The sequence below is a fragment of the Mixophyes fleayi genome, chromosome 6, assembly GCF_038048845.1.
Source record: "Mixophyes fleayi isolate aMixFle1 chromosome 6, aMixFle1.hap1, whole genome shotgun sequence".
In the NCBI taxonomy this organism is placed as follows: Eukaryota; Metazoa; Chordata; class Amphibia; order Anura; family Limnodynastidae; genus Mixophyes; species Mixophyes fleayi.
The window spans coordinates 166,791,292-166,817,046 of record NC_134407.1 but is presented as its reverse complement, the minus strand read 5'-3'; the positions used below and the strand labels follow the sequence as shown (position 1 = coordinate 166,817,046).

The 25,755-nt window shown below is 42.8% G+C and overlaps 1 protein-coding gene and 1 long non-coding RNA gene across 2 annotated transcripts in view; one reads left to right on the top strand and one right to left on the bottom strand.

The window, feature by feature from the left end:
• LOC142094698 (uncharacterized) overlaps positions 1-25,755 on the top strand; it is a 52,506-nt gene that overhangs the window by 24,494 nt on the left and 2,257 nt on the right. The window lies entirely within an intron of this gene.
• RAPGEFL1 (Rap guanine nucleotide exchange factor like 1) overlaps positions 14,905-25,755 on the bottom strand; it is a 47,068-nt gene continuing 36,217 nt past the window's right edge. The window contains exons 11-15 of the mRNA XM_075177111.1: positions 25,553-25,603; positions 25,062-25,149; positions 24,808-24,872; positions 18,518-18,572; positions 14,905-16,800 (exon numbers count right to left, since the gene is read on the bottom strand). Coding sequence (XP_075033212.1) covers positions 16,676-16,800; positions 18,518-18,572; positions 24,808-24,872; positions 25,062-25,149; positions 25,553-25,603 — 384 coding nt within the window. The 3' untranslated portion in view covers positions 14,905-16,675. The remainder of the gene's footprint in view (positions 16,801-18,517; positions 18,573-24,807; positions 24,873-25,061; positions 25,150-25,552; positions 25,604-25,755) is intronic.

Here is a 25,755-nt window from a genome sequence, read left to right as displayed (position 1 = left end):
AATGAGGTTCAGCTCCTTATATCGTTGAATCAACTTGCTCCGTGGAGGTCGTGGAGACAGATGATGTGTCTGAAAAAGTGCTCCCTCCTAGTAGATTCACGAAAAAAGGTTCCAGTGCTGAATGTAATAAACTCCGTCCTGACAGGGTGGGTGTGCGCACACAGAGTTATAACAACAAGGTCTTCGTCGGAATGATAGTTCTTGTTCAAGCTACAATATAAATCAAGAGTTCTGATGCGTTTCATTGCAATAGTGCAATGAATTTTTTGTAGGAATAGTGGGTATTGGTATTCCAAGCATCCTGATACCGATTACCACCGCCGCTCCTGGTGGACAAAAAGTAAATATTGGCAAGTATGCGCAATCCCGGGCCCTTTGTGCTCACCTATCCTAATGAACAATAACCTGCTCTGTTCTCCCACCACTAGCTCTCCCAAACCCAACACCGTGTTCCTCTTACCTTCTGTAGTGTGCCTTGGGGTCACTGGGATCCAGGGATTAACATTGCGGCTCTGAATTTGCATTACACTGCGGATTGTAATAAAAAGTGACTTACTCTTATGGTGCATCGGGACTTTGTTGTGGCTCTGTTGCCGGGAGTCGGATGACCTAGTACAACCAGCTCCTCTTAAATTTGTACCTGCTGGCTGTCCTGTTTACAGTGACTTTCTATGGATTGTGCGATCCTGCTGTCTGGACATCCTGTGGCTCCTACAACACCTGGTAAGTTGACAATTGTTAGGAGCAGTTGTGCCACTTTTATATCTGTACCTCCTAGTGACTAGGTGCTATAAATTACAGTTATCGCTAAACCCAGTCTGGGTACTAATGGGTGGCAAACTGAGCATACTCCCGTCATTTCCTGTTGAACTCTACACCCCAACTTTATACTCTGTACCTCCACCTGCAGGGTCTATTGACTACCTCCACTGGGTCTAAACATCTATTCATTTCGCCTCTCCCTGCTTTTCAATTAAATCTTTATTTACTACTCATTAAACAGGAGTCCTGCTGTTCAACTGAAACACCAACAGAGGGAGCTTTTACTCATATTTTTATTCCCAGCACCTACAAAATAACATATCTGTGGAATGTATGCACAGTGGGACTATTATTGCTTTCAGGTGTGCGAAAACATCTAAAACGCCCAACTTGCAACTTCTCGTCATCTCCCATCTTTAACCATTTCAATCTTCTAATATCTGGCATTCCTGACACCCATATATACACACTTTAATCCTAAATGCTGCTGTAAGGCTGATCTTCCTCTCTCACTGCTCCACATACGCTGGCTACCTATGTCCTCCAGAATCAAATTCAAATTACTCAGCCTTACCTACAAAGACCCAACAACACTACCCCTGCATATTATTATTATTATTATTATTAATAATAATTTTTATTTATGAAGCACCACAAAGGGTCCAAAGCGCCGGACATTGAGCAAGGGACAACATTACTGGGTAACAGTACACGGCAAACAGGCATTACAAAGGCAATGTGCCATAAGTAGACAAAGTGCCAAGTACAAAAAGTACAAGTGGGGTGCAAAAGTATAAATATTATAGGCTAAGCAAAGAGCAGGTGCACAGGTAAAGAGGCAAAAGTGGCTGCCAGTGCACAGATAGAGTGAGGAAGGAGTTGAGGAGTGAAAAACGGAGGCTGAACCTGTGCCCACTAGTGTGGGCGCCACTAACAGGATCAGGGCAATGAGGAATGTAAAGGCAAGGGAGAATAGGAGAGACAGCGGCAGGAGTAAAGTGGCGAAAATGAGAAAAGGGGGGGGGAGGGAGCAGGGGGCAAATGAAAACATGGCCTTGCTCAAGGGAGCTTACAATCTAAAGGAGAAGGGGAGACTGAAAAGAGACACAGAGAGGGAAGATAGGATGAGGAAATAAGGGCTGTAAGGGAAGAGAGGAAGAGGGAGGGGAAGGCAGAATAAGGGGAATGTAGAGGGATGGTGAAGAGGGTTAGAGGAGGGCAGAGTTAGATGGAAGAAGGATAGGCTAATTTGAACAAATGGGTTTTGAGGGAGCGTTTGAAGTTAGGCAGGCTGGGGAAAAGCCCTATGGAACGGAGGAGATCTTTCCAGAGAAGAGTGGCAGCACAGGAGAAATCTTGAATGTGGGAGTGAGAGGTGATGACCAGTTGGGAGGTGAGGCGGCGGTCATTGGAAGACCGTAGGGGGCGAGAAGGAGTATGAGTGGAGATGAGGTTGGAGAGATAAGGAACAGTGGAGTTAGGGCTTTGTAGGTAAGTGTGATTTGTTTAAAAAGGATTCTGAAGAGGAGGGGGAGCCAGTGAAGAGCTTGACAGAGAGGGGAGGCAGATGAGGATCGGTAGAAGAGGAAGATAAGTTGGGTTGCAGCGTTCAGTACAGATTGAAGAGGAGTGAGATGGGTGCGAGGGAGTCCAGTAAGGAGGAGGTTGCAGTAATCCAGGCAGGAGATGAGAGAGTGGATGAGAGTTTTGGGGGAGAGTAGAGAGGAAGGGTCTCATCCGGGCTATATTGGGGAGATGGAAGCAGCAGGATTGGGCAAGGGATTGTATGTGAGGGGTGAAGGAGAGGGAGGAGTCAAGGGTGACCCCCAGGCAACGAACTTGGGATGAAGAGGAGATGATGGTAGAACCTACTGTACAGTGTGGTGCCTTACAAATCTACGATATTAATAATAACATTCTTATATCAATAGCTCAAATGAGCTATACCTGTAGCTACCGGATGATTGCATGACTCTCCTTGTGTTCGTGGACCATTAGCTATTGGAACATTATCTGTATACCGATTCTGTCTTCCTCATTTTCATTCTCTCTCCACATCTTGCCATAATGCCCAAGAATAAGAGATCTAGTGCCCAGACACTTGTCAAATAGCTTACTTCGAGCCAACCAAACACGTCCAAATGGGCACCTTCACCATCTCCATCAGGGAGCAACTTTAAAAAGGATTCTACCAAGGCCGACAATGCTACTCTCCTCTCTGAAATGAAAAATATTAAACAATCATCCAGGATGAGTTCACCAAAGCAATGTGCATCCTTAATGCAAAAGTTGCTTGTATTGGCAACCATGGAGATGCACTTGAAAAGACGCAGGATGGGGATCATCCAATTCCAACAATCCTCAGAACAAGAATTTATTGTCAGGTACAAGACCTGCTGACCACCTGGTTGGGGTCTGGCGCTCCCACCTACCTCTGACCGCCACTCTCCTCTCTCAGCGGGTCCCCGTGGCTTGCGCTGGAAGGCGCCATCTTGCCTGTCTGAACTGTGCTTGTGCAAAACTAGCCCTTTTTAATATTCCTTAATTCCTTTAATTCAACTGATTGATTTATTGCCTGTCAGCCCTGTCTATTTAAAGCACCTGTCTCCTTATCCAAGTGCCAGATCTTCAGAACTCCTCTCCTCTCTAGATGTGTTCCAGTCTGGCTCCTGTTCTCCTGCTACTACTGAGTACTATCACCAATATCTGCTTCCAGCTATCCAGTGATACAGTGTTATCCTGCTGCAGAGTGTTACCACCTACACTTGCTCCCAGCTCCCTGGTGTGTCAGCAATATCCTGCTGCAGAGTGTTACCACCAATACCTGTTCTCAGCTCACCAGTGTCACAGCATCACCCTGCTGCAGAGTATTACAACCTTTACCTGCTTCCAGCTCTCCGCTGTTACAGCGTCATCCGGCTGCAGAGTGTTACACCTGCTCCCAGCTCTCTGGTGTGTTTCTACCAGTCTGCACCTCCTGCACATCGGTGCTTCAGTTCTCTATCTACTTGCAGAACATTGCACTTTCTCATGATCTTGACCCTAGGGGCCTCCTAGCTCCACATGACCTCTGTGCTTCATCCACCTGCAGAATATACTCATTATTATTCCTATCAGCAACCATCTTACTCCTGTGACTTGGTTCTCCTTTTGGTCTCGCTTGTGACCCTCTTTGAGAACCGCGACCTGTGGTTTGTGTACCGCAAAGTCCAAACTCCCATGCGTGGGTCCCGGGTGAATACCTCCCTCTCCATTAGACTCCACGCCTCTTGGAGGATAGCAACAACCCAAGCAGACCATATGGGTTCTTCCAGACCCTAGAGTGTGACATTTATCCACAAATGGAATAGTCTCCTGACACTAGCTGACAAGCAGGAAGACGTTAAAAACAGGGGCATGTGCAAAACCATAAAATCAGTTGAAGGGCCTCAACTTGAGGATTATCGTTTACAACTTTTTCATATGCTGGCTCCCTCAGTATCTGCCCTTTGCCCCTGTTCTCAAGACTCCAACACTCTGAGGGATGTCATTCTCCATCTACAATACTACAAGGCAAAGGAACAAATACTCAGAGAGGTGAGAAGACGCCTGGAGATTACAATAGATGGGACCAAAGTACTCATCTTTCAAGATCTGGTCCCCTCAATTTTACTCAAAAGAAGAGAGATAAGAGAGACATAACTCAAATTTTATAATTCCTAGTATAAATTCCAGGAAGAGGCAATAGTGTATTAAAAAACAAAGTGTCTTTATTATAGCAGATATACACAATAGTCAATAGGTGCAGCAAACTTTTAAGTAGTAACTCAGTTCATAGGAATGGCAGGTCACAAACAGCAGAAATAGCAGGTAAATACAGATGTTACAATGAGGCACAGATGTAGTGAATGGCAAAACTTAGACTAAAGAAGCAGCAGATTCCAGGATACAAATATAACGGGGCAGATGGTTAGCACCCCAAAAGTAGTATAAGGAAGGATTCTACTGGCCCGGTGGTATGGTAGAGAGGCGAAGGTCCCCCCAGTAGTGTAAAACAAGGAACACAGGGCTAAAACTGCATAAACTTGTGTGTTTATTCTCTTTGCTTGTGGCATAAGGCTTTACCACAGCAGCAGATCAGTAGAGGTAGTGTAGAAAAGTAATGGCACAATACCGTCAACATGCAATGTTATTCAATATGTCACAAAATAAATCACATTTTAGGAATCTTGGTTCAACAATATGCAAACATAAATCAACACAATACTTTTAGTTCAATTATACCAATTTTACTTATCAGACAAAAATCATCAGAGATGCAACTAGGATTAATCCAGCTTGTTGAGGTTAGATGCTTTCTAGTTCACTCTATGATATACAGAACCCAATGGGGTAAATTATAATCCATAGGTTTAAGCGAGGTACAAGTTGAAATCAGTAGTCTACTTAGCAATCCATCTAATGGAATAAGCAACTCTCTCCCAGCAACTGTAGGGTTACACAACTTGCAGTTCTCTCATCAGCATCCATTTTAGTCAGCTTGTAGATAACTTTAAATACAGCAGATTTGGCTGGAACAAACTCTTCCTTTAGCCAGTGCTATAACACCTCTCAATAGCAATATTACAGTTCCGGTCAGAAGTTTAATAACACCGTTCGATGTCTGACTAAAATAACTTGAACATAGCAAAGCAAAAGAAACTTATCTGTCTTCATATGAGTCCTGCTTACATCTCATGGGCAGTGGCAAGTTAGGTCTTTTCCTATACTGCAAAGGTGCTTCTTTCTGGGCTGGCTGCAAACATCCCTCAGGACAACAATTCAGTCATAGATTCATTGGCTCTTAATGGGAAGATCATCCATTAGTTCAGCCAGCAGCCACACACATCACTTGTCTCTCTAGACAGTCTGTTTTTAGCTCCTCCCCTTTACTCCAAGAAGCCTTCTAGTACATTCTTGGGCTCTAGAAAGCAGCCTCGGCTGTAGTTTGCAGTCTGTCCACCCAGAAATGGCCGACACAATTTGCATTTAACTTCCCAGAGGCACTCTGGGGAACTAGTTTTCTGAATGACTCCATACAGTAATATACCTGTGATTTTCAGGATATTACACAAAGGGTGGACTGCAGTACTTGGTAGCAAGTTTAACAGGTATGGCTACAGATGCAAAGACAAGAAGACGCTTTCTGAGCCTTATTTCACCTGCTGGTTGTATTTGTTCAACTATGGATAAGTCCTATTTTTATATATATTCTTATACTTTTACTATGCATTGTTTTATATTCAGATTGGTATTGTTCTTCATGATATTATTGACACTTGCACTAATGTTCCATTTCACACGATTAAATGTTTGCTGTAAAAGTCCTATCATGCACCCTGGACCCCTGAATTCCACATCTACCTTATCTACGTGGCTAATGCCAATGTCACTATTTACTTCTCTGGTCATTAGGACCAGCCTTGAACACCTTAAGCTTTTTAGCCTTACCCTCATCTGGGTCTGACTCCTCAGGCTATTCATGTTCATGAACCTAGCCCTTGTTTTTGCATCCTATCTTCAGCCCTCTTCTTCCCTTTTTTTCCGCCCAAGATGCAGAGGTGTTCTCTCGGCGGCCTGGACTCTCTTTGTCTACTCCATTTTTTCAAAGCTGTTTTACTATATTTCCATGGCTACTAAATTCCTAGCACTTAACGTGAAGGGTCTGAATTGTCCGTGGAAACGATCCATGTTATTTCATACTCTTCGACAAATGAAGGGCGACAGTGTTTTTGCAGGAGACTCACTCCTCTGGTCCCTGCCATCCAGAATTCAAATCGAAATCCATGTTCATATCACGCTTGTGATCCTGTATGCAAAAAGAAAGAAGTCAAAATTTTATTTACTAAACACCTCACATTCACACTTTCTGACATGATTAGAATCCCAGAGTGGTGTTATATCATTTTGACTGGTGAACTTAACAACATTCCTCAATGTTTATGCTCCTAATTTGAATTAAGCTCAATTCTTCCACACTCTGAGTGACCTCTTATCGCAGTACCAAAGGTATAGATTGGTCCGGGCAGATTTTAATGCCACCCTTGATAACCACCTGGACAGGTCCAAACCTCCACTTAAATCGACCGTCCAAAGTACAAAGTACAACTATCAACTCTAAAGCCTTGTGATCTTTCCTCACCCAGCACCTCCTCTTTGATGCATGGAGGGTCAAAGAAACCACCACCTTTTACTCTCCTGTCCACAATGTACACACACATTTGGACATTGTCTTGTGAGTGTTGATCTGGCTCAACATATCCTTAGTGTTGATATTTTTCCAGCACCTGGTTAGACCATGGCCTAGTGGATGTCGTGGGCTCTCAGATTGGACAGTTTACCTGCCACTTAAATGATAGAACCTCAACTAAAACTAAAATTGAACTGAAATCCGATATTATGCAGCTAATATTGACCCATCAATCTCAACTATGCTCTTCTGGGATGCCTATAAAGCTGTGATTCAAGGCAGTCTAATCAGGTAAGCAATGTATGCTAAAAAAAAATGAGGACCCAAAAAGTACTTGAGGAGTCCAAGCAGGTAGCCAGACTAGAGATCCACAAATCTACGGGTTTACCAGAGGGCTATAATAAATTTATGACAGCAGAAAGCAGTTAAATATCATGCTTCCCTCTAAAACAGAGAACTCTTTTAAATGTTTAAACCAAACTTTTTATGAAAAAGAAGACAAGGCTTCCAGACTGAGGTCAAAAGTATCCCAAACCAATCTCCTTCAGATTAAATCACCTTCTGGGAAAATTATACATGACCCTAATTGGATTACAGAGAAGTTCAGATGGTTTGACGCTCTCCCTCTTCTGTGGAGTCTTCCTCTCCCATTGTCATTTAACCAGGCTTTCTCCTGGTGCACTCAAAGTGCTGGGTGTGGACTTGATGACCCAAGAAATCTCTGATGTTATTAGAAAGTGCTAGACCCTGATGGCTTTATAGCCACACTCTATAAAATGTTTAACTCGCTGCTTTCGCCTCATCTTGATGTGTTCAACCGTGTGTTAAAAGGTGGATCCTTCTCATCATCATCATCATCATCTATTTATATAACACCATTAATTTCGCAGCGCTGTACAGAGAACTCACTCACATCAGTCCCTGCCCCATTGGAGCTTACAGTCTAAATTCCCTAACACACAAACACACACACACACACACACACACACACACACACACACACACACACACACACACACACACACACACACAGGGAGAGACTAGGGTCAATTTGATAGCAGTCAATTAACCTACCAGCATGTTTTTGGATTGTGGGAGGAAATTAGAGCACCCAGAGGAAACCCACACAAACCCAGGGAGAACATACAAACTCCACACACAGATAAGGCCATGGTCAGGAATTGAACTAATGACCACAGTGCTGTGAGGCAGAAGTGCTAACCACTAAGCCACCATGCTTTCGAAGCTTATATTGATGTTATTCCAAAGGAGGGCAAAGATCCCTCAGATTATGTTCATTACAGACCTATTTCTCTCTTGAACGCGGACATTAAGATCTATGGGCCTGATTCATCAAGGTACGCAAACTCATACGCATCTGCTAAACGGGACTTGAGCTATGTAAAACACCACATACGCAGCGCAAACAGAGCAGATACGGCACTCAAAGTCAACTCAATCTCAAACTCCAATGCAAATATAAGGGTTTGCGTCACTCAAAGTATGAAACATGAGTTTGCGTACCTTGATGAATCAGGCCCTATGTGAAGGTATTTGCGGAAAGCCTTAATGTAGTACTGCCTCACTTGATCCATAATGATTAAGTGGGCAGTGTAAAAGGTAGACAAGCCAAGGATAACACCAGGTGAATTATTGACCTTATTCATTGTATTATCTTTAAAAAGACCCCAGCTTTGGTGCTTTCTCTGAATGCAGAGAAACCATTTGATCGCATTAGCTGGCCATTTATGACAGAAACCCTCAGGAGGTTTGACTTCGGTGTCAACTTTCTTCAGGGGATTCAGGCCCTGTATTCATGAACTTCTGCCCGGGTCTCTGTAAATGGTGTACAATTGCCTCTTCTCCCAATTACTAATGGCACGTCAGGAATGCCCCCTGTCACCCCTGATTTTCACTCTTGTGAATGAGCCCTGGGCGGTGAGAATTTGCTTTTCCCCTGGTATTGAAGGAGTTGCGATTGGGTCTGGAGAATAAAAGCTGAGTTTATTTGCAGATGACATCCTCCTCACTCCTGTTTGATATCCTCTCTACCTATGGAACCTTTCGGGATATAAAATAATTTTTTCTAAAACGGAATCCCTTGCTATCCATTTACCTCCTCCCACCCTGGAAGCCCTTGCAAATAACTTTAACATTTCCTAACAGCATTCTAAAATCAAATATTTTGCACCTGCACCATTGTTCACAATGAACCCTCCCTCTCTTTCTCTTCCTTTGTGATTCATTCTATATATCATTTCTCCCCTACTCACCACCGTATTATAGTCATCTACCGCACCCTGGACCCTAACTCCCACTTCCTCTACAACTTTGTCACCTGGCATTCCCACTTCCTTCCCTCCAACCTCCCCACCATTGGGGAATTTAACATCCCAGTCGACAAAGCCACTGGGACTTCTCTCTCTTCCGCCCACGGTCTCAGCCAGTGGATCTCTTCTCCCACTCACTGTGATGGTCACTCCCTGGACCTCATATTCTCTCACCTCTAAAGCTGGGTACACACCTATGTAATCTTACTGCAGATGAAATGTCTGTAACGATTTCACCAACGAATGAAAGTCCCATTGAGCATACCTATTCATGCATACACACCTACACAGTTTGCCTTCAGATCTGTAATCTTTATCTCTCATACTCATCTGCTGAAAAGATCGTGACTCTGTACACACACAACAGATATCTGTCTATGCTGCTGGTCGTGAGTGCATACACACTTCCACATTTGCCCAACATGGTTCGATCGTTGATCGAACTTTTAGGACGTTTAGAAAACCAAGTCAACAGATGCAATGTGTTTTGGTACAATAAAACATGATTGTAGGAGCGCACACACACTTGCAATATTAGAACAAATAATCCTTCCCATTATCTGACCACAACCTTCAGTGTGCAGACACTACACAACTTGCATGAACTCGACCCCTCCCACTTGTCTGATACCCTCGAATTATTATTCTGTCCCCACTTCTTGTCCTGCGCTAACACAACACTCTTCTTCTACAATTCCGCAGCCCTACCTTCTCCCCCTCCACCCATTCTTATCAACCACGGCTTTGCTCCTTACTACAATGGGAACATTGACTTCAGCCATAATAACATTTCATCCATATGGCTCTCTCTCCCCCCACAGCCCCCAAACTCCAACCTCCCTACCACCCTCTCCACATTCCCTCCTGTCACGAAATCAGAGATCATTTTACTTCTCGTTTCCTTCTCCCACTCAACTTGTCCCCTCGACCTCTGCTTTGTCCCACCACCTCCGCTATCTTTCCTTTGATGCTTGCTAGCACCAATCACATCTCTTCAACCTGTTCCTCTACACTGGCAACTTCCCATCTGCCTTCAAAAAAAGGCCCATCGCTCCCATTGTTAAAAAGCCATTACTCTACCCTGCTTCTTTCTCTAGATACCTCCCCATATCCCAACTCCCATTCCATTACAAGCTTCTTCAATAGATAATCTGCAGCTGTTTCACACACTTTCTTCCTGTTCACTCTTTCCATGACCCATTACAATCAGGCTTCCGCTTTCTCGACGCCACCAAGAAGGGCCAAACCCTCTTCCTTGACCTCTTATGCTGACATGGCCTTTACAACACCGTTGTTTCCTGGTTTGCCTCGTAACTTCAGAGTCTCTTTCTTAGGCACTTGCTCCCCTCCATTTCCTTTGTCGGGGTCCCCAAACATTCTGTTCGCTACTTTGGCCTCCAGTAAAACCTCCATGGGGATAACACTCTAATCTACCTTACCTCCCCTGACCATTCATCTTCTACCCTCTCTCACATGTCTGACTGCATCTCTGCCATCACCACTTGGATTTCTAAGTGCTACCTCAAGCTCAGCATGTCAAAAAGTATTTGTCTTGTTTCTTTCCCCCATTGTCAACTTCCTTTCCAATGTTTCTCTCAAAGTTGATAATGTGACCCTCTCACCTCCTACTCATGCACTGCCTAGAGGACATCATTGATTCTGCACTCAATTTCACTCCCCACATCCAGTTCCTTGCGCAATCATGTCACATTCAAAATACAATTCATGCTGCTTACTCTCACTTATAAAGCCCTCTTTAATGCCACCCCCTCCTATATCTACAACCTTGTCAAGAAATAGTCTGCAATACGCCCACTGCATTCTGTTAATGACCTTCATCTCTCCTCTTCTATCACGACCTCACACTCTCGCCTCCAGGATTTTGCCCACACTGCTCACCAACCTCAAAACTTTCAAACGTTCCCTCAAAACTCACCTTTTCACAATTGCCTACCAGCCCCATCTTAAAACAACTCTCTTCTCATGCTCCACCTGCCCATTTCACTTTTTTCCCACCACCCAGCTGTCTCCATTTTTTTCCTCGTCTCTATAGAATTTTAGCTCTCACATCTCTATCTCTCGTCTTCACCTCCGTGAGGTAACTCAGCTGATGTGCATGTAACTCTAAATGCTGTCTACATGCCACCAAGCCTATGGTGATTGACTGATAGTTCAGTAGGGGCAGGAATGAGAGAATACTGCTGCTCCTCAGCTCTCACCATAGTACGAAAACACTTATTGCAGGAAACAGAGCAGGTGACTTGTGCCACAGTGCTTCTCCCTGCAATCAGTTATTTCAGAGTGTGGCTAATGAACGAGGTGTCAGATGAGGGGGAAGAAGCAGTTTGTAGGCCAGGAGGCAAGTTGAAGTTGAGATCTTTGTCTCTACCACCCCTAGAATGGAGCTGCCATACACCACACCTCCTTAGAGGAAATGCCTTGGCAGGAAGACACAGATTGAAGGATCAGGATCACCAACAGCACATAGCAGTGATGTGAGGCTCTGGGAATATGGTGCCAAAGAAATATCAGTGTATATATAAACAATAACTAATAATAACATTTATAGCTAATTTCTAATTGATTTGGGTTTTGCTACTCCCTGGATAAATTAACAGCTTAATCAGAGAATTGTCTCTTACAGTGTGTTAACATGGTTAAAATGGCGACATTGTGACTGTCGACAGGTAGTAATGTCGACATTCAAACGGCAATGCCAGCGGCAGCCACCGGCATAAAATAGTTAATACTAGAAAAAAAAAATACAGCCCCCAAAACACATTAACCGTAGTGCTGCCAGCCTAGGCTGGTACTAGCAAAATCAGGGAGACAAAAAGTGTGGGTTCCCCCCAGGCACCAGTATGCCCATGACTGAAAGGGCATGCTAGTACTTAGGAAACCACGTGTCAACATGTCCTGGCACACAGGGCCCGTTGGGATCTGTAGTGCACCAAGACAAAATGTAAATAAATAAACCACACACCTTGTTTTCTAAATATTTTTATTTGAAATAAATAAAAAACACCAACCCCTGTAATACTTACCAACATCCAGGTTCTTCATCTTTAATCCATGTTTGTCAATGTCCATACAATTGTATAGCTCGAACTAGCATCTTGAACCTTAAAGAAAAGCCATTTTAACCATGTCCGTACACTACATGAGACTATATTATATACTGGGCACAGGGTTGTGTTGTACACTTGTTTTGGTGCTGCACTACATGAGGAAAACTGGCGCTAGAAACAAGTGGGGTTGGGGGGAAAAGGGGGGATGAGAGTCAGATATTAAATGTGTTTCAGGAGTAGGTTTTGCAGCACCAAAGTGGGACCTATAGTAGGTGAGATATTCATGGTAACCATTGAATACAGGGGATACTGTTAGTTGGGATCTCCAAAGACCATTCTCCAATGGTAACCTGTTGTTTGATTCCAATCGCTTGAGTGTACTCCCAATATCCTACTAAGCATATCCACCTGGTAGTAGACCATTAAGAGAGGAAGTTGTAAACCGCCCCTTTGTTTGCGCTTATGAGAGTTATTGTGTCTAAATGAGCCCCCTCCCCCCCCCCCCCCCTACCACCATCACCAATAAAGTCCCTCACTGAGCGCTGCAAGTCCTTGAAAAATTTCTGTTGTGTATGAATTGGTAGGGTGTGCACTATGAACAGAACTTTGTGTAGGTATTCATTTTAAAAATATTTATCTTTCCCATCTGAGAGAAATTTTTATATCAACCACCTTTAAGTTCATGAATTTTTTTTTTTTAAGAGTGGGGTAAAGTTGGAGTTATAGAGTCGAGAGAGGTCCTTAGTTATAGCTACCCCATAGCACTTAATTTGGGAACAGTGCCAAAAGAAAGGGAATGGTTTTTGAAGACCAGCGAAAAAATCTAATAAAGGTTAAGCCCACTTGGCATTCCCTCTCGTCAATACTGAGGTTGGATTAAATATGTAGTATGTAATAGATGTTTGCAAGGTTATGCTTTCATAATTCTTAAAGGTCACCAGATGGGTCCTCTACGCACCAGAGAGGTAATTTAAATGTCCCCTAGAGGAGCTATGTCTGCTTATGGTCCCCAGCCAACCAGAGGCACCCCAGGAAGTTGCATGTGCCAGTGACAGAGACTTTGCAGGACTTATTGCACCAGCTTTCATGTTGTACTGGAAGTATGGTTAAACTGAGACCAGGAAGGTGGTTGTGATAATAAACCATCTGTTATGGAGACACCAAGGGCAGCAGAAGAGTTATCTAGGGATTTCCCTATTGAAGCCACCCCGCCATGGGAATCAGGAATGACTAGGGGTAACGGCTCCTGTTGGACTGATCAGTGGTTCATGCCAGTTACACGGTCATGGAAGCCTTTGTGGCTTGTGGCTCTTTTTGGGTCTACAAAAAGCAGGGATGACATTGGATTGGATCCCTACCAAGCAGGTAGAAGAGTGGAAGATTGTGCTCAGTAGCCATGGCAGCAACATCGACCAGCGGCGACTTTAGCGCTCTCTATGTAAGGTTGTATACTACTAATCGCCTAGGTAATTTTGTACTGAGTTAGGCAATACTGAAGAAGCCAGACTGACACATAAGGCTGCCTCCAGGCAAACCAGTCAGTTGGAAAGTAAAAGAACATAACATTACTTCTGCTTTAGTCACACCGGACACCAAGGCAGGTGTTAAAGTTTTGGACCATTTTTGAGTTGGATAATCTTCCATAACTATGAATTTCAGCTATTAGGTTGGGGAATGGGGGCCACTGGATTTACAATTATTGCTAATAGATCATCAATGAAATGAACCAATTTGTGTTTGTCCCTGTGCCATCTCAACTCCAAAATGTTTGGACCCGTGCATAGAACAAAGATTAAAGGATTATTGGTGAGCTTGTGTGAGATAAATCATGTCTGTGGGGCAGTGAAGCTTAATTGTGAAAATGTCACACTGATATGAACTATACTAACTACACCATAATTAGTATGCACTCCTGTGCTCTACAGTCACTGTGAGGAGGGCGGATAAACAAAGTAATGAGGAAACGGATTCTAGGAGTAGTGTGCAGGAAAGAAATAGGTAAGTTTGAAATATAATTTAGTATATTTTAAGTATGTTGTTCCTAAAAACAGAAAATCCCTTATCTGGAAAACCCTATATTGACTATTTTCAAGGATGCAACAGCAATTTGGAGCAGGAAGGAGTATGAAAAATCATGTTTGCATAATTTTTTGCACTCCGTCATGCTCTGTATAAGCCCGAAAAAAGTGTCAGCGTGGATACAGCCCCAATCATTCTGTATTTAGCCTTATGCCAGTGGGACAGTAATTGGGACTGGACTGGGAGCTGTTTTTTACATTATACACATGGATTGAGGTCTGCCTTCTACCTGAGACTGTGTTACCCTGGGACTGTGTTACAATTTCTTCCTTTAGCCATTAGAACTAGTGTCTTGACGGACTTCATAATGTGAGTGTGTGCCCCCCAGATAGCTCTTCTACACAAACATATTCGGGACCTATCAAACTGGAAAATACCACGATTGGCTAGAGAGATTAAATGGTATATAGACATATATACCATTTATTATGTATATACACAAAGATTGACCACACTGCAAGTTGTAAACGATGTTTATTGGCTGAGTGCTTTCTCTATACTGACTATCCAGTGTTTCTACTCTGGGTCTGTTTGCCCATTTAAGTGCTAATTTCCTGCACCTTGCCATAACAACCTTAAAATAAACAGATATAAAAACATTTATACAGTTTCTCTCAGTACAAAAACCTTTACACATATTTCGACATATTATTTGAACCCGTCCAGACGGGTTCAAATCTGAATACACCATACAACTGAAAAGGTACACACAGTAAGTGCCATATGGCTGAGCAGGTGAGAAAAAACATAGATTAGTATGTATACTTTTATTTACCTATATAAATATATAGGTCTGCATACATAACGATGTGTATATTCATGCACACAGTGGATCTTATTTAATATAATGGTGCTATGTACGGAAACCCCCTGCAATCGTTTTCAGAAATGCACTACAAAAATGACAATTAGGATAAGTTGCTAAGGGTTATGGCACATTTGTGTACTTAGAACAATTTTATTAAATAAGCCCCATTAATGTGTGCTAGGGATGTTGCTTATGTAGCTATAAATCAGGATTATATCGATAATCTTGACAATCCAGGATACTCACCGTGAAGGCCACCGTTTTTTGGACTGAACCAATATTGTTGAGAATGTAGCTTAACAAGTCACTAACTAGTGACATCACAAAGCACTCATGCCTCAGTGATGTCGCTAGCTCCTAGTGAATTGATAGGGTGAAACCTGGTTTAAATTAAAATATGTCCGCCTCCACTGTTAATGTGATAGGTACACTTTAAATTAGGTACTAGCAGATAAAATGGATTATAAATACTTCTGGGTGATGTTCACACCATGAAGTCTGCTGCAGGGAAAATCAGTCCTTAGGCTATAACCTAATAAGTCCTGACCATATCCCCAAACTGCTAGACCCCTCTCCTTTGTCAAAAGTAAAAGAGGGAGTGTTCAGAGAAAACCAGGGTTACTGAAGGGTCTGGCTAACCAGCTGTGGCACAATTTTCTCACCACTGCAGCCATCCACCTTTGGCAAAACTCTCCCTTAAAGTGTCTTCTGAATCAGTGTCTGACTTTCCATATATCTCCTATTCTTAAACACGCACATTTACATCACACACAATGGTGTGTTTTTTTTGCTGCACAGGAGAGCAAATACTCTATTTATCATTTAAATATACCCACTTTACACCCACCTCCCAAAATACAACACATATCATATACAGCAAGAAGTTTGAGTTCCAAAGAATACTTATGTATACAAATGTGTAGCCTGCAAACCTTCCTATGTAGGAATGCAACCCAATGTATATATATATATTTATTTATAGTATTATTAACCTTCTGATTCCCCAGATAAGAAAATAGTACAAAGTGGATTGTACACGTTATCTTATTATAAAAATATTTCAATGTCCATAACCAATTCTGTGCCACCCACTCTTCAGTCTGGGCGGATACACTCTGCAGTCTCTCTGCTGTGCAGTAGGTGGCGGTATGTTGCGGTTTTAGTGCTAAACGTCTCTCCTGCTATTATTTTAAAGCAGGGGCAGATACCTGGTTTCATTACTGACGACACCATGCATCCATTAAAGCACAACTTGTGCAATGTCTTCAATAACAAAGTAATGTACAAAGTGCATAACCTATTACACTTGAAGCATAGCAATATAGCTGGGTTTCTCATCCATTCACAGAGAACACAGTACCCTGTGCTCTACACTTTATTCTGCACAATCTTTATGTCTGAGTAGCATTTTCTGCTGTGGTCACTGTGCACTGGACTCCAGTTTGTAGGACAGCTCAAAAAGCAGATTCTGGTTGTCAATGACCTGGAACTGGCGTACGTAGGCTTTATTCTGCAGATGATTCTGGGAGACATCTGACTCCAGCCCTATAAAGGAGAAGGGAAATTGAAGAAAGACAGATAATAAGGATTAGCAGCAAAGTTAGCCTCTCAATAGCTGTCGTAACACATTAGGAACAGTGGTTGAAGTGGACTGGTTGGTATGCTATACTGCCACTTCTCCTACTGCCTTTATTGCAAACCTATCAAATTACATTCATGTACATTTTTCATAACACCACTTCTAAATTTCCACTTTGACCATTGTTAGGACCATGAGACAAATCGGAAACAGAGCAAAGTTAGTGCAAAACACATGATGGAGCTACAAATGAAGTTGCACAGGAGATCATTTATGAAATAGATTGGGTGAGCAGCAGAAAATGCCTTGGTTTTTGCACCTGTGTGCCTAGGTGCCCAGGCACACAGGTGCCCAGTAAATATCAAAGTGCTGCCTACTCGCCACTCCACATACCACAAAACCTTCTAGGTTAGCAGAGGGGTGAGAACATCTGACGCAAAGTGTAAACGTCACATCAACAGTCAAACCTCCTACTAATTTAGTACCACCCATTTAATTAATTTTAACTTTTAATTATGTCTTACCTTACCACTACCTTTATAGAATGTAGCACTTTTGTGTTTTTGAAGTTTTTATTACATTGGGCAAAGTGGATCTAGAAATGTGATTATCTGCCAAAGTGCAAATGGACAACTGGAGGGCGCAAAACATGTCCCATTAAAAGTGCAGAATGAAACCTGATCTCTGCTAGCTCAGAGCTGATGGAATATTCAAGTGTTTTTGTGGAAAAGATTGGCTGCGTGCTCTTAACCACAGCAAAGAACACCCCTAAAAATGTGCTCTCTTCACCAGTTAATCTCATTACACTAGACGCACTTGTCCGCCTACTCCATACTTAGCCACAACTACTCCTCCTCCCATTGTCCAGTGCAGACATCCATACCATGCACTTTGACAGAAATCAAGATGCATCAGTGCAAATTAAAGTACAGGATCTCACCCATCCTGCGCTCCATAAATGGCCCCCAGAAATGGAAGCCAGTGAACAAGGAAGTAGATTATAGGTTTCTATTTTTTCTTATCTTTGAAGCCAAAGGTTCAGTTCTGAATTAATAGAATATTTGCTTTTGATTACTTTACTCTTAGCTACAAGCTTAGTATATTATTTTTATTCAAATATAACTGTTAGGAAATCTGTGCAAATAATATTTAAACAGAATTAAAAATTACTGTTTAGTTGTTAGCACGTAATATTTTTGCAAACTAATGGGTATGTAAAAGGAGCTTAGGGACCAGTTATTTAGAGCTGAACATCTCCTACTTTAGATTTACACAGTTACCAAAGTATTCAATCTACTTGTCACTACCCAGATCATATAATTCTAAAAATATGTTGTACACATACACTCATAAATAACAAAGACACTGGAGTCATTTATGATATATACGTAAGTGTAGTGCAAGGGCTCCATTTGCCCATTTACTCTATCATTATGCCTAGTTCTGCTTACCAAGATGTTCACTTTGTAGTTGTGTAAAAATTTCTGTTGGACAAATGATGAATTGTAACAGGTCATAGGGAGTAGACGTATTTTTGTGGAAGAGCTCAAGTGTAGCACACAGATTAAACTCCATCACGCAGTTTATGATCTATGTAGGCGTATAAGTAAGGGTTCACATAACTAGATGCAAAATGATGGCACTGGACCAGCACAGTGAACATAACTCTCACTATGTACTTACTCATTTGGCTGCTCCGGTATTTCCGCACAGTCCTCACTTTCTCTGCTATAGCGTGCTGTGAAGAGGAAGAGAGGATAGTTATTATGACAATGTTTAAATAAGAAACAAGAGCATATAAATCATATTTTCAAGGACTTTCGTCTTCTGCTTGTAGCAGCTGGCGATATATCACCAAATCAAGCCCCCATCCCCACATCTCCCATAAATGTCATTCTGATTCAGAACACTATAGACATCCAGACTACCTCAAATGCATCACCTGACTCATCACTTTCAAAATCCTTCAAATTTGCCCTATTGAATGAACGCTCGGTTTGTAAAACGACCTCTTTCTCTCAAACAATCTCAACCTTCTGGCAATAACAAAAGATGAGTCACACAATCGGGCACTGCCTACGCTGCAGTCCTTCCACATGGTGGTCTCCACTTCAGTCACATTTCCAGGACTAGAAGCAGACAAGGTGGGGTTGGACTCCACCTTTCCCCTTGTTGCACATTCATAGATGTGCCAACTGTTCCATCACTCATCTTCCCTTCCTTTGAAGTACTATCCTGATTTTCAAATACTTCTCTCTTTGTGTTGCCATAATCAGCCCCACCCCACCGCCCCTATGTACCACACCAACAGCTCCTTCAACATTTTTCTGCCTGGCTCCCTCATTTCTTATCCTCTGACTTCCCCACCATCACCTTTAGTGACATCCCTATTGATTATGCACATCCAAACTACTGTCTCTCAGGGGCGCACGGCGGATTGTCGATGGGGGAAGGGGGTTTCTCCCCGCCGACCGAAAAAAAAAAACACAAAAAAAACCACAAGAGAGAGCTGCTGCGCATGCCCCCGCACATGCGCAGCAGCTCCGTTTCGCCAGCGCTGTCCTATACAGCAGCCGCGGCGCTGTCTAAGAAGCGTCTGCGGCGGTGCTGTATACAGCACCGCTGCAGACGCTTATTTGACAGCGCCGCGGCTGCTGTATAGGACAGTGGCCACTTAGTTAGCGCAGGGGGGGGTTTCTAGAGACTCAGAAACCCCCCCTGCGTGCGCCACTGGTCTCTCTAACCATCTCTCTTGCCCCCCCAAGAAGACTGAGTGTTCTATTCATCACAGTGGCAACTGCCTTTATTTTGCTCTCTCCAGACTTTGTTCAGTTCCTGATTTCTTTAACACTCCTCGGACTATCACTTTATCACCTAGAAGCTCTCCTCCACCACTTTAACTTCTTTGCACTCTAACTCTGTCAAGCCTCATCATACCTAAAGAAATCTCAGTTCTATTTATTTTCAACAACTTACAATGTTTCTGCAACAACTTCTCTCCCCAATTTTTCATTCTTTTGTCGTGATCTGATAGTACCATATCTTAACCAAATCAACAATCGTTTATCAAGTGGCTACTCTTTCTTCTCAGCATCGACTACAATCTCAGCCGCTAGACACTACAGAAACTTGCTGCCTGCAAAGACTTATCACATGCCGGGACCGCCGATTCTGCGTTCAGGTCCCGGCTTGCCCGGCCAGAATCATCCCCTGCTGGTCCCCGGCGTGCAGCGGCGCAGGTCCTGGTCGGCACCATCTTGGAATCTGCGCAGACCCATCTTTTGAAGCCTTCCATCCATTTTCATTGGTAGACGCCCCCTAGTAGCCACAGTATTTAATGCACCCTTTTTCATTTATTCAATTGCCAGTTCTTTTGTCGTTTTTCACCCTCTGTGGATGTATTTTCCTCTGGCTCCCTGCAACCCTGCTGCCAGCATCTCTGGACATCAGCATCTACCAGCCGCAGACTATTGTATTTCTGTATTGTGCTTCCAGGCATTCTTAGGAATCTCGTGTACTCTGCTGCTACCAGTTCCTACTATCTGATCCAGCTCCGCTGCTACCAGCATTCCAGGACCTCAGCATCTACCAGCCGCATATCATTGCACCCGTTACTCCGGCCATTGTGCTCCTAGACCTACAGGTTCCATTGTGTATACCTCTGGATTTCACTCTAGCACTTACTCTGAGAACCGCAACTTGTGGCACGAAAGCAGCCTAGCCCATATCCCCTTGCGGGCGTCACTAAATACCCTTCGGGTCGTTAGAATCTGCGCCTCCCTGTAGGTGGCACCAAACTAGGTAAACCCATAAAAGGATCCGCTGACCGTGAAATTGTGACCAAACGCTCCTGCAAAGTAGAATGACACTGGCGAAAATATCAGATTTCTCATGATTTCGTCACATTTATTATTATCTACTCCTATTGAAAAACTCTGGATACTTCCAAACAAACTTCCAATATTTCCTCTTAAGCTTTTAACTCCCAAATACCTCTTGAATACATTTAAATCTCTTCTCAGCACTCCAAACTCTCCGACTCCCATCACTGCCAAAGATCTTACTTCCCACCTAAACAAAAAGAGTGACAAGATATAACCTGAAATGTTATCCTCTTGCCTGAGCAACAACCTGTCAACTCCTTACCTACACCTTCACCTTGATTTGTGATTCCTCATAAGCTCTTTGGAATTTCAAAATCCCCTCTGTGTGAATGATACCCAAATCCATCTGAGGATCTGCTGCAATACCAGCTCTAAACAACAGTTGGCAGTGCACAGTCTATCTGAGGATCTGCTGCAACACTAGCTACTGCTGCATAATTACACAACTAAAGCAACGCTTTTATATAATACTCTGCACTTCTGTTAAAGGTCAAGACAATCAGGGCTAAGAGACGTCACCTGTGTGCAGCCTTAATAAAGCCCTCACTCTTACAAGCTTTGCAAAAGTAAACTTTGGATTTGAATTTGCATTTCTCTATCAGCGCTTCAGAGTCTTGTTTTGTTTGACCTGTTCATTGACTTCAGTTTCATCCCTCAAGATTCTACCTTTTCTTACCCACTGCCTTGTTTCTCACAAGCCATCTTCATAGGACTTAGCGGATTGGCCAGACATGGTGTGTCTGATAGTTACCTCAGCCAAGTGATTCTCTCCAGGGGGCAACCAGTACCATCTGGCTGGCTGCCTAGGTGTTATCCTCTGTTTTCCATAATCTGTATTTAAACCCTGATATATAGAACCATTTTCGGAATACGAACATATCTTACACAAGACACTGCAAAATCTGTATTTCATGCACTCATTTTCCCACACTGACTATTACAATTCTCCTTGCACTGGTCTTCCCCTAACCAAACTTTCACCCCTACAATCTATTTTTAATACAGTGTGTAAATTAATTTTCCTTCCAAAATGTTCTTCTACTGCTACTCCACTCCACAGTCCCTAAAAAGTTGTCTGTATTTTAGAGAATCCAATATAAAATACTATAAAATCTCCCAACATACCAAGCCATTTACAAAACTGCACCAACATATTTCTTTTCCCTCGTCTCAATATTTCTCCCAACTTGACTTCTGCTCTGCCCACCATCTGCACCTCTCATCCACACTGGTTACATGCTCCCATTTCCAAATACAAGATTGTTTTTCAAGCTACACTTACTCTGTGGAATTCCCTCCTTTGTACAACAAGACTTTCCTTTAGCCACAATGTGTTTCATGAAAACTCACCTCTCTGCCAATATGATCAAACTCCCAAATGACCTCCCTAGCTTACTCTACCTGAATGCCACCCACTCCTCTACACAGTTCATTCAAACCTTACATTTATTATTCTTTTATATTCATACACTCTCTACACCAACTTTGCTGTGTGATTGGATCACACAGCCCCACTAGGCACCATCTCCCATTGTAATCTAGAGTGACCAATTGTCACACCACAAGGATTCTAGGAGATGCCCCAGTGGTTTGCCCGGTTGACGATACCCTCAGAGAGGCGAGAAGTCTACCGGAGAGGGAGGTTTTCACCAGGGACTCCTGCAAGGGAGTATGGGTTTAGCGGCTCCCTAACAGCAGGTCTCAGTCCTCTCAGAAGGTAATGGGCAAAACCATAAGGGAGAACCTGGTACACTGGAACAAGAAGAGACAGAAGATAGCAGGAGTGTGGTTCAGTAGCAGTAGTTGCCACAGAGATCCTGTGGAGCTGGGAAGCCCCTAGAGTCAGGAAAGTAGTGGAGCGAGGTTCTGCAGCAGCTGTTGCCATGGAGATCCTGTGGAACTGGGAAGCCCCATAGAACCAGGAAGGTAGCGGAGCGAGGTTCTGCAGCAGATGTTGCCACGTTCTGCAGCAGCTGTTAACAAGAAGCCCATTAAGAAAAGTATGGACCATGCAGCAAAGAACTGGAGACTGCTCAGGTGAGAATCACTGCAGAAAACTGGAAAAGGTAGAATCCAAAACTAGAATGTCTAACCTGGAGGAGAGACTTGAAGATCTGACACCATACTACAGCAGAAGGTGCCTTTTATAGTGAGAGCTACCAGCTGATTGGCTGCAGTGAATGAATGGAAGAAATGCCGAGTTTGCACATGTGCAGAACTTGGCAAGATGGCTCCAGCGCTGGAGAGCCGCGGCGTCTGCCTGGAGCGGCGTGGAGGTAGAGAAGACAAGATAAGTGAAATCAGGGCGCTCGTCTGGATCAACGGGTCTGAGTGGTGACACCAATTATATAATATGTGGCACTTCCCCTCATAAATCAAATACCACTATCTCTACCCCTCTCCTCCGCACTGCACTCTGGCTGGTGCAGAGACCACAGCACTTTGTCTGAAGACTTGGACTCAGTGAGTTCACAAGAGGAGATTGCTGGACCCGAACCAGTAACTTGCCTAGTACCCCTGGGGGTTTTAATCTGGCTCTGTATGGACAGGGCATATCAAGATGCACACCTACTATCTGCTCTTGGAAGACACCTCTGTAAACTAGAAATGTGCCTAAATTTGCAGAAAGAAATCTGACGAGATGCACTGTGCAAAAGTGTAAATGTGGGATAAAAAGTCCAATCTCCTACCATTTTATAACCACCCCTTTTCATTAACCTAAGCCTTTAGTTTTTTTTCTAAAATACTCCTTGGTTTGCTTCATCTATGGCTTAAATTAATCATTAGAGTGTGGGGACATCTGGTCTGTATCTATTACATATCACTAGCTCTGTTGTCTCAGCTTTTCCCTCTAAGCTTTCACAAGCAGGGACCGATCCTATATCCAGTCTGCACCTCCTATGTCCCCCTTTTATGTACTTGTGTTTTTAATTATGTTTTGTATTGTGAATAATTTGTTATTCAAATTGAGTATAGAGGTGGGATTTCAGACACTATATATACCATTCGAAATGACCGTCACTGCAGAGTTTTGTGGCGAGTTACAAATAGATGGTGGTGGTGACGATGTAACACTTTTGTGTTCTTTATTATTTATGTCAAAGCACGCTTAGAAATGTGCTTTTCCATAAAAGTGCAGCATCCCATTATAAGTGTAAATGCACTAGCCTTTTATCTCATTTAAATCATCTTACCTTGCTCAATGAGATCTCGTTTTTTGCATGTTGGTGCAAAATTAGGTTCATTCTTATATCAAATCCAAAAACTCAGTAAGTAACGCCACCAATCTGCCCCACTCTTATCCTCGACTAGTGCAATCTTTTGCACAGCCACAGAGGCCATAATCTTGGCTTGTAAATCCATGCGCTTACCTGTAAAACCGTGTGCAATTGTGCAAAAGTAGTCATGTGATGTCACGGTTAGTTATGCTGCGGTTTTACAATTTTTTGCAGTTCATCAATGAACCTTAATGTCACACAGGAAAGTTTCAACTCTATTCTTAAGAAAGTGATTTTTTTTTGCATTGTAATCAGGAATTCCATAATTTTAACCGGAAAAGCCTGAAGAAACCCCCATCGAGGGCTTTCCTAAAGGTGATTTTGATTAATATTGCAAGACCCAAAATGTGATTGCCGGTCAGGGGCCCTTTGCAGAATTTGGAGACTTTCCGCCTCCTACTACCACTGTTCCACATCAGCACAACTAATTGTGGTGGTAACAGAACCTAACAGGGGATCCCCAAACAGGCTGGGATACCCCTTAGGCTCCAATACCGCTGCAATTATTGGTGATGATGAAACTCTAAGTGGATCGCTGCTCCTATAACTGAGAAGCACATCCAGTAAGTGTGGGGTAGCAGAGGGAATGGGACATTACTAATGTACCAGAAGGGTGTGTGAAGGTCCCACCATGCTGCCAATGGACATGACCTGCTATCAGACTTCAGACTTTTGCCATTTTAACTGAAAGCACCAGAAAAAAACACTCAGTTAAATTACCAAACTTATCACTGCAAAGTTTCCCCTTCTTCATTTATGGTATAATTATTCATAAACATAGAGAAAATAGATGACTAGACTCGGGGCTCACCATTTTCTCCACATTCACAAGTCCATCGATGAATGTTTTGCTGCCTTCATGTAAAAATGTGAGATCTGAGAGAAGAGAAAAGGGAGCGATGAAGAGAAGAGTCTCTGAGAACAATTAAAATGGAGAAGAAAAGAGATCCAGAGGCAAAAAGAAAAATACAGGGATGGATCCTAAGAAATATCTGAAAAATGATGGTCTCGGGAGCTGGAAATCAAGGTAAGGGTATAACATGTCTCACAGTTATGAATGCTTACCTTTCAAGATGAGGGGGATAAAAGGGATTACTGGGGGTCGCATGCGAGACACCATTTCACGGTATGACTTGTGATTCCTGCATGGATCCTAGGGATGGAGGATAACAATGTTATATATTATATATATATATATTATATGGCTCCAATAAAGCAGAATCATCCTACGTGTGGCTAACGTTAAAAATGACAGTTCACAGTGGCTTCATCTGGCATTGTAGCAGACAACTGTGCTGAAAAGATAGCCAAATAGTAAACAATAAAAAACATATAATGATAACTGTATTGATCAATATTCTGTGCAGTTCTTTTGATGTAATCATCATTCACTGATTTTTGTAAGTAGTCTGTGCAGGAGTTGATAGAGCTATTTTTCAAATAATAATGGTTAGATGGGGATCATGTCTGAGGATATTTTTCTCATTGAGCAAAAAAAGTCTAAAATATCCCCAACTAATTATAGTTACTATGGCCCAACATTGTCAGAAACTCACCGTTAAATTTTCAAACTTCCTAAAAAGGTTCTTAAACTTTCCAGGTAATTTCTAGGAAACAAAGCAGAGCAAAATATTAACTGTAAACATTTGAGATCAGTTTTTATTTAGCAGACAAAAATCATTAGGGTTAACCCGTCACAGGGGCTGTTACATCTGCCCATCCTGTGTTGTCCTGGTCTGTGTTTGAAAAAGCCATCTAT